The 16,355-nt window shown below is 42.7% G+C and overlaps 1 protein-coding gene across 1 annotated transcript in view; it reads right to left on the reverse strand.

Annotated features, from left to right (window-relative positions):
* Window positions 1-16,355, reverse strand: part of Fam102b (family with sequence similarity 102 member B) — a 55,921-nt gene that overhangs the window by 16,732 nt on the left and 22,834 nt on the right. The window contains exons 2-4 of the mRNA XM_021195964.2: window positions 15,192-15,312; window positions 9,052-9,081; window positions 4,273-4,389 (exon numbers count right to left, since the gene is read on the reverse strand). Of these exons, the coding sequence (XP_021051623.1) occupies window positions 4,273-4,389; window positions 9,052-9,081; window positions 15,192-15,312 (268 nt within the window). The remainder of the gene's footprint in view (window positions 1-4,272; window positions 4,390-9,051; window positions 9,082-15,191; window positions 15,313-16,355) is intronic.

Here is a 16,355-nt window from a genome sequence, read left to right on the forward strand (position 1 = left end):
CTCCTTTTCCTCCATCCTGGTGCTGCCTCGATCCCAGGCTTGCCCAGCCACACCCAGTTTATATGGCAGTAAGGACTGAGCCTAGGGCTTCTTGCATGCTAGGCAAACATTCTACCAACCAGACCATATTCCCAACCCCAAATTCACATTCTAATGCGAGTGATAATAGTGATGATGGTATTCACAATGATAATGACTTGAGAATCTATTTTGTTTTGGGTCTTAGAGAGTGTCTCAGTATTTCAGACTACCCTAGAACTTGCTAGGTAGCCAAGGATAATCTCAAATTTATGATCTTCGTGCCTCAGCCTCCTGAGTGCTGCTGGGATTACACACATGAACATTTATACTTGGCTTGAGTGAGGAATCTATGTTTCAGATATAAACTTTGTGTTCTATATACTTCATCTCATTTTATCTTCAATAACTCCATGAGAAAGTAACATTGTCTTTTTGAGACCATAGGGATGAGGGGATATTTTCTGAATCACAGAACTGGCACAGGGCAGAACCCAGGACCACACATACTTAAGTCATAGTCTTTTTTTTTTTTTTTTTTAATATTATTGAACTTTATGTACAAAATCATTTGATTTCAAATAAACATTTAATGTAAAAACAAACATTTCTTTTAAACTGAATTTTTTTTTACATCTATTGTACCATTCAAATGCTTTATCACCTTACATGATTTCTTCAAAATCTGTTCTCAAGGGTACATATAGAAAAGTTTTTTTTTTTTTTTTTTATAAATAGAACCAAAGGGTATTTTTAGCTTTTATTATACGATGACATAAAAAGTTTACTCAACAGAAGTAATTTTATTACTATTCAGGGGATGGAAATCACCAATTTTTTTGTGCAAACAATGCTAGCCTTCTTTTAAGCATTAAGAGCATAACTGCTTTAAGAAATGACATAAGCAATACTGAAGTCATAGTCTTAAAGACACCCAGGACACATAGAGACTACTGTATGCTTTCCAGCTAATGGTTGGCATGTGTCTTCTACAACCTCATTTCATTCACACCTCTTTACCCCAGGATGTCTACTCCTGTCCCTTTCTTATTTGATTTTTTTCTTAACTCTCAGATCTATCCTGTTGTCTTGGCTTTCTTATTGCCTCTTCTTTTATATGGTCCTTCATTCTGGTTCCCAACTCTATAGGACAGCACCATGTCTATCTGAATGTCTTAGGATGAAAGAAATTGTATGGGGAGTCAGATCAGAGAAGTGGGAGGGCACTGGGAGGTAGGAGGCCGAGGTTCATTCTTGAGATACGGTACACGTCAACTCTCTATATGTTGACAAGGATGGGTCATTAAAGGGACAGATGACTAATAGAACGGATGAGCCAAGGAGAAAAGAAAACTCTTGATTATGCCTGTGTGGATTCTAGAGTCCAAGAGGAAGCACTGATGTCTAACAGGAAGAGGGTCGTGTTAGCCATCTTAACCACAGGCAAGGCAACAGTCATGCACTGTAAGAGAGTGGAGAGACCAGTAGAAGAGTAAGCTCTATGCTGAACAATGAGGGATACACATTTAATGAGTTCTATCTTTCCAATAAAGGAGGAGCTGAGTGGAGCTAAAACACGGGGAATGAAAATACACTGGAAAAAAGGCAGGAAGGACAATATCTCATTGGACAGAGTATGGGTGCCAGCTGGAGGTGAGCCTGATTTCAGTAACGTCCACTCGGCCGTGTGACCTCCAGCAATGTTCAGCAGCAGGACACAGGCTCATGAGGACACACAATCAAACCAAGTAGAGTTGGAGATACTCAGGGGCAGCAAAGGGAAAAGGAACCCGAGTGTTAGTTTAAATGGGATAAACATGAACTGTGCACTTTGAGCTACAGATGGGGGAAGTGGAAGTAAGTGAGGGGTTGGCAGATCATGAGAAAGGGGTAGGGATGGAGACACCAGCTGTGTGAGTAGACCGGGAGGGCTGGAGACATAGGAGATGGTGGTAGGAGAGGGGAACCTGCCTAAAACTAGGCAGCAACTTCAGTGTGGGGGAGATGACAGGATGGTTAAAGCACCTGTCACAGTGAAGAGGTCACACACCCTGAAAGCAGTGCTATTCAGAGAAGAGTTATGTGCTTTTTTTTTTTTTTCCAGACAGGGTTTTGCTGTGTAGCTCTGGCTATCCTGGACCTCAATACATAGACCAGGCTGGCCTCAAACTCACAGAGATCCACCTGTCTCTGCCTCCCAAGTGCTGGGATTCAAGGCATTCACCATCACCACCTTGTGGGCTATATGCTTTTTAATGTGAGGCATATATGAGAAGGCTGGGTTTTAGTAACTTGTTTGGGGTCATTCAGAATCAACAGTATGGTCAGTGGGTTCTGAGGACAGAGATTGGAGGGCATGGGAACTGGAAAAGGCCACCAAACAGCAGACCTGCATGCTGAACTCAGCTCTGTCACTAACTGCTTCTTTACTTTATCTTCTATCTATCTATCTATCTATCTATCTATCTATCTATCTATCTATCTATCTATCTAGATATTTTGATGTATATTAGTAGTGGTGGTATATAAGTGAATATATAAGTATATATATATATATATATATATATATATATATATATATATATATAGTAGTAGTCTTTAGACACACATAACTAGCTGTCTTCAGAGATACCAGAAGAGAATATCAGATCTCACTACAGATGGTTGTGAGCCACCATGTGGCTGCTGGGATTTGAACTCAGGACCTCTGGAAGAGCAGTCAGTGCTCTTAACCACTGAGCCATCAATCCACCAGCCCCTAACTGCTTCTCTTACAGAAGGCACCTCATTGCCTGAGTTTCACCTCTGTTATACATCAGGGATAAAAACTGTTCCCCATCTATCTAGACCTGCCAATCTCATGGGGGTATGTGCAAGTGCCCTGAGATATTTTCAGAGGTCTAAATCAACAAAATCAAATAGACTTCAAGTTCATAGCATGATGCTTTTCTAATATCCTCTTTCCCAACCTTGGATTTTGAGACAGGGTCTCATGTATCTAAGGGCTGGCCTTGAACCCCTGGTCTTCCCTGTCTCCACCTCTAGAGTACTGGAATTATAGGGGTATATCACCACGACTGACATTTCCTCATTTTTTTTTAAAAATCATATCCCTCTCATATCAACTGCCCATCCTGCATTTCCTAAAGCTGCTGTGTGCAACGGAGGACTACCTATAAGAACCAGTTCACGAATTTCTATATTGCCAGAGGTAGGAGTTCACCAAAAACAGCTTAAACTGTAAGTATAAAGTAATTCTTCACTATACCAACTTTGGAATTAAAACCATTTGGTCTTTACCCATCTATCTTTCTTCTCATTAGGTAACCAGTAAGTTCAGCAAAACATAGTGAAAAAGATTCTCATAGGTACAAGCTACTTTCTGAATATTTTCCCAATGGTTCTCACATACTACTTCCATCAACCTTCCGGAGCACCCATTCTCTGTGATTACCTGAATACATGGCCCCTGTGGAGACCTGGAGAAATAAGACCCATGAGTGAAGTCGCCTGTCATTTTCACTAGTTACAAGAGAACCCAGAGTTCTATGAATGCGTCACAGCTTCTTTGGAAGTTCTCTTGAGGTGTGTGTGTGTGTGTGTGTGTGTGTGTGTGTGTGTGCGTGCATGCAGCATGGAGGAATGTCTGTTTAAGTGCATGAGCCTATGCATATGCAAACCCCAGAGGAGGGAGTGCATCAGAATTCCTCCCGTCACTTTCAGCCTTGTTCTCTTGTGGCAAGGTCTCTCCCTGAACCCAGAGCGTGCATTTCATAGCTATGCTGATGACTGACAAGCACTAACACCTTTCTGTCTCCCCCCCCCCCCCCCCCCGCCAGCATGTGATGACAGGTATGACCAAAACCACCCCAGCCTTCTTACATGCACTGGGTCTCAACTTAACTCTTTGTGGTTGTGTAGCAAGTGCCTTAAACTACTAAGCTGTCTTTCTGGCCCTGATAACTATATGTATTTTAAGCCACGTGTTTAATCATTGTGTCCCTTCTGAGCAAGCACTTCTGTTGCAGTGGTGGTGTATTTATTTGTTCACAGCACTGATGAGAAACACACTGGACCATAAAGATGGCCATTACTTTTCACCACTTCTAGGGTGTAGAAGGGTCTTTCCCTAGTGGTGTGGTGGCTTATGACTTCAGGATGGAGTCCCTTCGTATTGATGACAACAGATGCCTGTGTTTAGTGCGAGGCATGAGGTCTCTTATCGGCATGTAAATCTCGAAGAAGAGTGCTTACTTTAAGGATGGAATTGTCCTGTCTTGTATTTTTGGTATCATAGCCTTCCAGTAAACAGCGGCGGGTGGTATTTCCTGATCCAGCAAACTCGGCCAGGTTTAGATCTGCAAAGCCCAGCTATGAAAAGAAAGAGAATCATATTAATAGACTATCTAGGATGCTCTGGCATATCTCCTTAAAATAGATGTCCACCCCGTGAGTTTTCTCAGACCTTTCAGTTCTTTGCTGTTTTGCTGCTACCTGCGTTATCATTTACTTTACGCGGGTCCTTAATCTACTTGCTTTTTAATAAAAATCTGTTCCCTGTTCTATCCATCTTTTACCACGGATTTGATGTGCTGTGCTAAAGACATTTCTGTACACATGAAAATAAACATCACTGTGATAGGCCTGTCAGACAAGCAGACTCACTGACAGACAGGAGCACCGACTCTCATGCCACACTGTGGGAGATATCAAGCAGTTGTGCTCAGGTGCAGCTACCCACAAACTCCCAGACTCCTGTTCTGGATCCTATTCTATGCAGGGGCCTGTGGTTACAGGGTACGAAGTTCTCATTGTCCACACGCTCACCAGAGGACTCCAGCTAAGCTCGTCCCTTCTTCAGCAGGGACACCTTTTCCACTTTGGCCTTGATAACGACCTTCAGCTGAGTCTCTCTGAAAGTTTCTTCTTCCCATGCTCACAATCCTGTCCCACCTCTATCCTCTCTGCTGCTACTCAGCTCAGTCTAAACTTGTCTACCTCCACGTCGGTGCTCAGAGATGCCACCTTCGGCCATTATCAAAGCTTGCTCTAGTTTTCCCTCTGACGTTGCTTAACCCAGACTTAAGTGTACCTCTCTACCATTGTTATCTTAGCAGTCTCCTTCTACGTAACTAAGTGTATACAGTTTTGATGAGCAAAGTGTGCATATCTCTACACACATGCAGTAAACTACACCAGATGTTTCAAACATTGCTGAGGTTGCTTGTGTCAAGGATTTCTGTGTGTATAATGTAGGTATACATATATGTCTACGTAGGTACGCACATCCAAGAGAATACAGAGGTTAGAGGACAACCTCAGGCTTTGGTCTTTACCTTCTACCACCTGGTGAGGCAGGGTCTCTGCTGTTTGCCACTGTGCTGTGCCTGCCAGGTTAGCTAGCCTGCAGGGGTTTTCCTGTCTCCTCTTTCCCATCTCACTGTAACACAGCTGTGTGCTACTGTGCTTAGTTTTGGGGCTCTAGATTCGAGTTCTTACACTTGTGCGGCAAAAAGTTTCCCCATGAGCCAGCTCCCTAGACCCACTTTCAGGGTCATGCAATGGGATGGTTTTAGTCACCCACTGGATCACTAGTTCACTGGTTTTGAACTGGTATGCAGAGAGTAAAGAATAAGAGCCTAGAGAATCGTGTAAGCCCTCAATACAGTAAATCCGGCACACTTCAAGACACAGGCAACAGCTGCTTAACTTACACATGGATAGTCCGGTCTTACTGCCTCTCAGTGAAGAACAGGCCAGGGTAGGTCCATGCGAAGCAACATTTGTGTGAGTATGTGAAGACACATGTAACTTACTTGATCATCTATTTCCTATGTGTCTCCCCTTTAAAGCTCCAGCGCTTCTTCCTGCTCTTGTCCTTCTGGCTGGCCTTGCTGTCTATTTCACTTGGAAACTAAGGGTGACCGAGAGCACTAATCATCCTTCCAGGAGCTCGTTCTGACAGCCACAGCCACTCGCCTGCCTGCACCCGGCCTCCGCTGCCTTCCCACGCAGATACTTGGGATGATGCGGCTGTGCTCCTGGGGCCTCTTGCTTACTGTGTTTCTTCTGTAGTTTCCCCTGCTCTTTGGCACTCTAATTTACCCCTCCCCACTAGACCATTGATTCCCACCAGCACACAAACATGCTGGGACCTCTCCTACCATAAGGAATAAACCGAGACTTGTCCTACGTCTCTCTGGATTATTGGATCACTTTGCAGTTCATCCTCCATTGAAACAAAAGCAAAGAAGAACCACAAGAGCAACCCTTCTTGAAAGAGTTGTCTATGTTATCTCTGACCATCTGCATAAATTAACTCACCCCTTCCCTCCTCACCCCTTATCTCTGCTGGCCATAAACTGTCAAAGTCAACTCAATGCCATTAACGCTCTTGAACTCACTCTCTTAGACAATCTAATACTGTCCAGTTCTATTCACATGAAGGTTCCAATGCTAATAAAGGAGTCTTACATAAAGGCTATCTGCCCATCAACTTACCATCTATGGTTCCAATACTGTTTATATGGTCACTAAGGGTCTCTGCTCTGGACTGCATGCTTCTGTTTCTCCAGAATTCCTATGTTGAAAGCTGAACCCTCAGTAGGATGTATAGACTGGTGGAGGCGTTGGGAGGTAATCAGGCCATGAGATGGAAGCCCACATAGACAGATCCCTCCACTTTCGGTGTGGGGATCAAAGCCAGGGCCCTGCATATGCCTCAGTTTGTGTTCTATCCCTACCCTAAGGCCTGGATGAATGCACTTTCAGTCGAGGAGAGAACTTGCACCCTCTCTCTGCAATCTGCCACATGGTGACACACTGAGAAGAAGCCAGTCATCTGCAAACTAGGGAGCAGGTTCTCCAGAGACACGGGCTCAGCTGGCATTTTGACCTTAGACTTCTCAGCATCTAGAATGGTGAGAACTAAACGTATTTTGTTTAAGTCATCCAGTGTGTTGTACTTCAGTGTAGTGGCAAACCCCAAACAAGACAGTCACCTTTAAGAAGGCAACACACCAATGCACCTTTTATTTGCCAGACTCTTATCTAGACCCTGGAGAACAGTGAGGTGAATGAAAAGAATTCTGTCTTCAAAGAACTCACGTTACACACATTACAGCAGTATGTCACAGAGTCCGTATTTCCTTTTGACTTTCTTTGGCTCCATCAAGATAATTGTCACATGAATATCTATCTATACACAGGTTTCATATATCTTATAAATATGTCATGCATATATATATATATATATATATATATATATATATATATATATATATACCAGATTTGTGATAGACATTAGCTGATTCAGAAAGTAATTGTTCACATTCGTATTTCAGGTAACATAGGGCATAAATTGGGGATACAGAATGTTTCCCCCATTTTTGCTGCTAGGGATGGGACCCAGAGCCTATCTCATGCTGTGCCCTGAGCTATATCCTTGAGTCCTTTATTCTTACTTTCACAGTTTGGTATGGGAAAACAGAAAGCAAATTCCCGCGGTGCTGATAAATGCTGTGGTAAAGGACACGCGAGAGAGGAGAAGAAAAGTTCTCAGTGGGAAGGTATGACTAAGCTGAATCTTTAATGATACATGAGTTGACAGGATAAGGGGAGGGAGGAAGACATGCATGGTGTCAAGTCACAAGGCAAAGAAGCTAAAATAGCACAGATAGATACTCTCAGAAGGGTACGACAGCAAGACGCTTCCTAAGGATGGGGGGCAGGAGAGAAGAGAGACAGAGGACACAGGCGGCAGGTAGAAGAGATGAGGTAACAGAAAGGATTTGCAAACCACAATGGGTCTTCTTTATCAGCTTATAGAATTTCCAATTTCCTTTACAGTCAATGAATAATGACTGAGAAACTAAAAGTGGGGAATGATATAATCACGTTTTAATTTTAGAAAGATCATTCTGGCAGGACTAAGGAAGATGGAGTTAGACAACAGGGACCAGACTAAGCAGGTGGCCAGCAGGGGCTGTCAATAGAAAATAACGTGGGCATAGTCTAAGGCAATAAGTCTCATAAAAGGTGAGAGAATATTGTCTTAAGAGCTCTTAGGAGAGAAAATAAATTCATGAACAGTTAACCAGCAACAGTAGACCTGGCTTATCTGCCTGCCTAATGCCCTGTACCCTGTTCATCCGTTTTCCCCCAGAGAGTCAATCTCTGTACTTACCTTTGTGCATATAGAGGGACCCATCCTCCTATCATTGCTACATTGTGGTTGGTCTAATTTAACAATAGCAACCCATTTTTATGGCCGCAGATGGTTAGGGGTTAGGAGTTAGACTCAATAAAACATATGATAGACTCCTCTAAGAATATCTAGGAAATGCTTACTTATTCAACAAAATACTATAAAGAGACAAGCTAGGTTTTTGTGCATATGAATTATGTCAAAAAATTTGAGCAACTAAACATCTGATGTTGAGGTATTGCTATCGAGATTAAGGTCATCACTGAGGGAGGGGATAATGGATCCCTGACCACATTCTTTAGTCAGTAGATGAACCAATCCTGGAGCAACAATATCTCATAGCTAATTATTCTGTTATCAGTAAGCTATGATTTCAAGGAAACCAGAGAACATTCTCTGGTAGGGAGGCTAATACTAAAGGGTAACAGCCCACAATTAGTTCCCAGAATACTCCTTTTAAAAAAGATTCATTTATTTTTATTATGAGTATGGGTATTTTGCCTGCATGTATGTCTGGGCACCATGTGCATGCAGGGCCTGAAGAGGGGTTGGGGCCTCTGGAACTGGAGTTACAGACACAGTTCTAGTCACATTTGGGTCCTGGGAACAGAACCAACCTGGGTCCTTTGGAGAACTGGCCGTGTTCCTAACCACTGAGCCATTTCTCCAGTCCCCAGAAAGAATATTCTAATAGTTTGTTAGATCCAATTATTCAATCTCTAGTTTGCTGTACTTAAAATGAGCTAAGCTTGAGTAACAATTAAAAACCTACAGCTTGCAATAGCAACATCATGAACTACAAAGAGAGTTAAAGAACATTTCCTTACCTTTGCATAAGCTTTCCCACCTTTTAATTCCTGCAAATACAGAAAACACTATAAGCAAGGTCATTATATGATGAAGGATTTAAGACTAAATGTGTGTCAAACAAGTCCTAAGTAGACATTTATATGCTAGTAAACACCACAACCCAACTATTCAAATCAATAATAATATCTTAAAATGACCAAAAATTTCCCTTTGCTTGTAACTTAATGTATTTATTTAGTTTTTGATGCGGAGTCTCTGTATGCTGCATAGACTGACCTTGGGCTCCTGGACCTCAAGTGACTCACCTCAGCTTCCTGGATGGCAGGGCTGTCGGCCACATTTTTGCATTTGGGATACCACACGGCTGTGAGGGCCAAGTGTAAGGCACTCAGGACAAAGCCGGGTACACTGTGCAGTGTTTCCTCTATTATCGCAGAGAGCTTCCTTTCTCCAGAGTCACCTTGAGAGCATGTTTACTGAAGAGTTGTCACTTCCCTTTTGTGACTCTGACACAGTATCTAGCACGCCTATCTTTTACACATTGAATTTAGGGAAGCCCAGACAGTCCACAGCGAGCTCTGGCATTACTTAGGACTATCTGCCACTCTTTCCCTTTCCTGCCACTGTTTCTAGTCCATATGAACTATCGGCATATCTTCAGTATCAGGTCGTTCTCACATCCTTTAATGGTGCCATTCTTAAACAAACAAAAGGAAACATCCTCTAGGTGTTCCGTGGCTCCTTGACTTGCTTATTTTCAGTGCTGTTGTCTATGGTCAAAACTCAAAAAAATCTTAAACCTCTACCTGACTCTAGTCAACCCTCTTCAGTTGGATTTGACCTCATTTTCCCTCTCTAGTAGCTCAGGATCTTCATTTTGCAGAAGCTAAAAGCTCCCTGCTTTTATCTTAGTCTCTTACGCATGTGATGGCTTGACCAATGACCTCCCTGATGCCATGATGCCACACTCCCGATGCCACATCTCCCTGATAACACACCTCCCCACACCACACCTACTGCTTCCCTGGCTGCTCTTCTTCCTGCCTCTCCTTTCCTCCTTTCTTTAGCTTCTACAGAAAGATTGCTAGCTGTACCTTAGTTATTTGCTCTCACTCTCCATGTAATAGAAACCTGTACTTTTAGTTGGATGTCTGGTTGTGCCAACTAATGGACTCTCTCTGTGTAAAACTGCTTTCCCTGAACCTAAGCATTTCTACTCTGAGATATTAAAGCCAATTCATCCACCCCCAAAGCAGCAGCATGACCTTATGAAATAGTGATTCTCAACTTTGTGAATGTTATGTAGCAGAATTTCCCCCACTTAGTTTAAATATTAATACAACAAGAAGCCTGTGATTGGAAAAGGAAGTCAGGCAGAGATTTTTAAAGATGGAAGAGAGAGAGGACAGAGAGAAGGAAGGAAGATGGAGGAAGAGAAAGACGATCCAGATTCTGTGTGGCTTTAAATAGCCACAGGTAGATATGAATATCATATAAGAGATGGATAATTACAGGACAATTTGTCCAATCCAGGTGGACAGTTTAGTTCAATATCAATTGGCTCTGAGTTCATTGTGTGGGTGTTTTGTGGGGTGAGAATTACTGATATAAATCTGACTTATAAATTACAAGCCTCTAGAGTTTTGATTTTACCAGGTTACTGGGATTTAGGACTGATGACCAAAGGGGGTGGATGGCTGGGAATGTGAACAGAATCTGCAGCAAGAGAACTGCAAGATGGGCAGTCACTGCACGGGGTTAGCCATGGGGGCAGTGGGGTCGCCGGGGCCGAGAGTAGCCGGTGATAGCACTGGATGGTGCTTTTTTAATATTTCCTGCAACAATGTTGTGACCTTTTAATAAGTTCCTTGTGTAGTGACCCCCAATATAAAAATTATTTAATTGCATTGGGTGTGGTAGTGCACACCTTTAATCCCAGCACTTGGGAGGCAGTCAGGCAGATCTCTGAGTTCAAGGCCAGCCTGATCTACAGAGTTTCAGGACTCCAGGAGAGCGAGTATTACACAGAGAAACTCTAAACCCTGTCTCAAAAACAAAAAACGAACAACACCCCCCCCCAACAAAAAACCTAACCAAACAAATAAAGCTCACTGCAACTTCATAACATTAATTTACCACTGTTATAAACTGTAATGTAAATATCTGATATGCAACCCCTGGGAAAGTGTCATTTGGCCCCACCAAAGGGGTCATGACCCACAGGTTGAGAACCACTGTTATAAATGTGTCTCCTATTAAAATTTCCCAATGAATCAGGTATGGTGGCACATGCCTGTCTTCTCTGTACCTGGGAACCAGCCTACCTATCAAAGAGTGATGTTGGGATAGCTCAGTTGTTAAGAGTGTTGATTGTACAAGTATGAGGACCTCGTTCAGATGTACAGCGCCCATGTAAAAATTCAGGTGGGGCCATGTGTTGCTTCTACCCCAGTGCTGGAGCAGGGGCAGGGGCAGGGGCAGGAGCAGGAGGAGCAGAGATACCTCCTTAATGTTCTACAGCAACACTCTTCCCTAAATTGTTCTCCATTATCAAATTTTTAAGAATGTGTAACATTTACTGCTATCTGAACTTATTTTATTTTGCTACACACTTGCTTCCTGTTACCCAATTCTCACCAGAAAGTAAAGTGTAAGAGGTCCAGAACTCTGGTTGACTGGTGGCTGCTTCCCTGTGTCAAGGCAGCAGGGTTCTCTAATAAATTCAATCTTTATCAGATCTTTTCATAAAATGGTGCCTAATCTGTAGTTTTAATCTGTGTAAGATTGTGTATATTTTGTATTTTTATAATACTTTTGGGGGAGGGAATATATCGACACCTGTCAATTTCTTATAAATGCTGTTGATTCTTTTACACGGTGTATAAGTGTTTTTTCTATATTCATTTTTTGACTGATTGACAAATATTTTCCCCTAATTTGTGACTTTGCTTATGACATTTTTTTGGGGGGGGGCAATGGTCAACATGTTTAAGTAGGTGGTTCCTCTGATACTTCTTTTATACAATAGTTAGGAAGGGTTATGTAGAATAACCCTGAGTAGTCAAATACAGCAGGAGATTATTGGCAACTTACCAGACTCTTCTGGAACGTTGGAACCTACTGGCCACCCAACCACGGATGACGGTTGGAGCCTTTCAGTTTGGTGTGGGTCACACGACTAGGTTCTAACCAGCGGGATGCATATAAAAGTCACAGGTGCCACTTTTGAATCATGTCTGTCCCCATGTCACTATTTAAGGGAGAACAAGGCTGGAGCTGCCCCTTAGCTCTACGGATGGAATCATATGCTGCAGGTGGTGGAGCTACAACATTTACCCCAAGTTCTGACACAGCTTCTCCACTGCTTTGTCTAAGCCCTTGACTCTTTGGGACTGTTTAGCATATGACTTGTGCTGCTTGGGGTTTTTTTTTGTCATCTTGACACAAGCTCGGTCATCCAGGAAGAGAGAAACCTCAATTGAGAAAAGGCCTCCATTACATCGACTGTTAGGCAGGCCTAAGGGGGCATTTTCCTGATTAGTGATTGGTGGGCAGTGCCACTCCTGGGCTGGGGTGTATAAAGATGCTGGCAGAGCAAGCTATGCAGAGCAAGCAGGTAGGCAGTGTTACTCCATGGCCTCTGCTTTCGTTCCTGCCTCTACTTCCTGCCTTGACTTCTCTTCACGGCGTGACCTGTGCGATGAAATGAACTTGTCCCTCCTCAGGTTGCTTTGGCCATAATGTTTATCACAGCAGTGGGAAGTAAACTAAGACATGTCCTAACAAATATATCAGACCCTTATAATACAAGAAAGGGTTTATCTGAGGTACGTCCTGGCGTAATTGGCACTTAATTGTTTCTGTTTGTCTTACTAGAGTTTGAGCTTATTTGATTTGTAGGTGGGTTTTACCTTAAGTTGGTTATATGTTTTGTTTTTCTTAAACTCCAAGGACTAGCACATTTAAGCATCGTGATTAGAAGTATATTCAGACAGGGTTTCAGTGAATGAGTGGCAGTCAAAGCAGCACGGTGAAGGTGGATGCTTTGTTTTCTCAGCTGATCCCTACATTCCCAGACAATCAAGTACTAACTCAGACTTGCCTGAGGTCTCACGGTTGGTACGTTTCAGCATGCGTGGGGCTCAAAGTCAGGTTGGTGTAAGCATTCACTGTGCCAAACTTCCTCTGCAGAAGCCTCTGCTCAATTACCATTGCTCCAAACACAACCATTTCCATAAAGTCTTACAAGTTGTAGTATAATTTCTGTACATATTCATTTATTATATTCTAACGGAGTGTATCAAGCAATATAAAAAAGGCTGGGACATGGCTACCCCCAGCATACTGCTATCAATTCATTCAAAACATGGGATGGCAATGTAAGAATATAGCTTTCTATCTGACACAGAAAGATGCAGGTTGGAGTGGAAAAGACCAAAGGGACTCACATTTCTCATTCTAAGTCTTTATCTTTGCTCACACATACATGAACTCTGGTAACTTAAAATACATATAAAGCTGGGCATGGTGGCATGCCTGTAATTCCAATACTTAGGAGATGGAGGCAAGGAAGATCATGAGTGACACACGTCCAGGCCAGCCTTAGGAAGTTCAAGGCCAGTGAACTGGCCTTGAGTTCAAGGCCAGCCTTAGGTATCTAGTGAGCTCTTGCTTCTGAAAAAATCAGAACAAAAAACTGTACAAAATGTAAAACACACCATTGGGTCTTCATTTATATTCATTTATAAAGGCAAAGTGGTGACATAGCCTTGGCTAGCTTTAAATTTGCTATACTGTTGTTCAGGCTAGCCTTGAACTTGGGATCTTCCTGTCTCTGCATTTCCAGTTGCCATGATTACAGGCTTGCCACTATCATGAAGTTTCTATTTTAAAGCTGATAATTAATTCACTAATAGCAGTGATTAATGGATTGCTATTTTTAAATAAAAAAAATCAGGATCTTACATGTACATTCCCTCAACCTCATACATAAAAATAAAATACATACAAAGGAGGGCAGAGATTTGTGTTTGAGTCTTCCCTTTATCATTTATTAACAATTTAATAAAATTTTAAGTCTGGGCAAGTTACTTCATTTCTCTGAGCCTTGGTTTTTCTGAATATAAAGAAAAGGACACCTGATTCCAAGGCCGCTATTAGGTATAGCTGGTTGAAGTAGCCAGAACAATACCTATTAAAGAACAGAGGGTTGTTGGAATCTGGTCCAGAACTCCAGATCAGAGCCTCGCTCAGCCCTCCTCAGAGAAGCTGCTCCTTGTAGTAGATGGAAATTAACACGAAGACCTTCAACTGGCCAATATGCAGAGAATATGAAACTTGGGAGTGCTGAGCCATATGTGACTCAGTGGCATGTCTATATCAAACCCCTCCTCACAAGACCCAGGCATGTGTGGGGAAGAGGTGGCAGACAGGAGCCTGAGGTGGTGGAAAGTTTCAGGGAAGTACAACAGAACAGACGCACACAGAACTCAGGGCGACTGTGACCAGCACACACAAGACCTGCATGAGCTCCATCCAGGTAAATCCCAGCACTGGGGGAAGGGACGTGGAAAAAAAATCCAAGTCTTCATTGCCTAGCTAAGGAGATAATGGCTTTGATGGCTGCTGGGAGAGGGAGTCAGTTTTCTCTAATGATGTACCACACTCCAGGGCAGGCCCCACTCCCCAAGAACAGTTGGGCAACACAAACTGAACTGGATCAGAAACCTAAGAAAACTCAAAGTTGGTGGGTGGGGCAGTGAAGGCGCAGAGGGCATGTGCAGGAAGAGTTGGGGGAGCAGAGTAAGTCTGAACAAAATACACTATGAATTTTTCAAGGAATTAATGAAAATATTAATTTTAAAATACATAAAAATAAGTAAAGAATGAGAGTTGAAGAAACTCCTATTGCAGATAGGCATGTTCCGAAACTAATACAGGTGTGGTTAATACTCACATGTACAGTGACTCTGAGGTGTTTTTGAATCTCGAGTTAGAATAACCTCAGGTTTTCTACCTTATCTTCCAAGGAAATTTAATCTATTACTGTAGGTGTGAAGTTATAGTTCTACCGTTATGCAGATCTAGATGAAGTGAGTTGGTGACTGTAGCTAATTATGGTTTCTGAAAGGGGAGAAATAATAGGCTATTTTTGTACCTTCCGTACAGACACTCTGTAGATACAAGGATCCAGGATGCCGGTGGAGGCGCTGGCGCTCATTTTGCACATAAACGAGAACTTCTTTCTCCAGTGAACACAATTTGCTTGCACCACCTCCCTGAATAAGAGAAAAACAAAAGCCAAAATGCCAATTAATTACTATATTAAAAACACTCACGATCTCACCCAAGTCTACAGCGCAAAGTTAGCTAGAAGTCAGTATTTGTAGGTCTGGAGAGACGACTCAGCGAGAAAACTACTTGCTGCATGCTCGACGAGTGGAGTTGGGACCACATAAAAGCCGGGTGTCTGCAATGACAGCATCCGAGACACAGGGACCCCCTGAGGCAGGCTGACTAGCCAAACTGGCCAAATGGCAAGCTCTGGTTCAGCTGGAGACCCTGACATATAACGAAGGTGAAGAGCACTTCAGGTGTCACCTGACGTCATGTTGGGCTTCCACATTCAAGCACACACAGGAACACATACAAATGCAGCCATCAGTATTTGCAAACAGTGAGACAGGAATAGTTGGCTATTCGAAGTGCAAAGAAGTTAACTTACTTATCAATCGGTTTAAAATGAGTCTTCAATGTTCATCTACTTTCTGTGTGTTGGGCATACTTCTGAATGTTTAAAATACAAGATAAAGGACAGAATTTCTAACCTTGCAGGGCTTCGTGCAAGAGACAGAAATATACACGAATACCCTACTTTCTCTCTAGCTATTTCAGCAACATGAACTACATGGTTATAATACAACACTTAATCTCACAGCAACTTGAAAATGTAGCTGGCATTTCCCTCACTGCACAGACCAGGAACTTAAGCACAGGATGGGAGTTATCTCAAGATAAATTAGTTAACTCAAGCTGCCCATTTAACTCCAAAGCCCCTTGCCCACAGCCCAATATCTGCTGTTTTCCCAACAACTTTCCTCTTGCAAGCTTCCTGACTTCTGTACAAGATGTTCTCTTTACTCTTCCATGCAGGTTCAAGGAACTTTGCTTTAGAAACAAAAGATAATTATTCTGCTTATGGAAGGGGATAGAAAACGGGAGAGGAGCCGGGCGTGGTGGCGCACGCCTTTAATCCCAGCACTCAGGAGGCAGAGGCAGGCGGATTTCTGAGTTCGAGGCCAGCCTGGTCTACAAAGTGAGT

This window comes from Mus pahari, chromosome 4, assembly GCF_900095145.1.
Source record: "Mus pahari chromosome 4, PAHARI_EIJ_v1.1, whole genome shotgun sequence".
Lineage (NCBI taxonomy): Eukaryota > Metazoa > Chordata > Mammalia > Rodentia > Muridae > Mus > Mus pahari.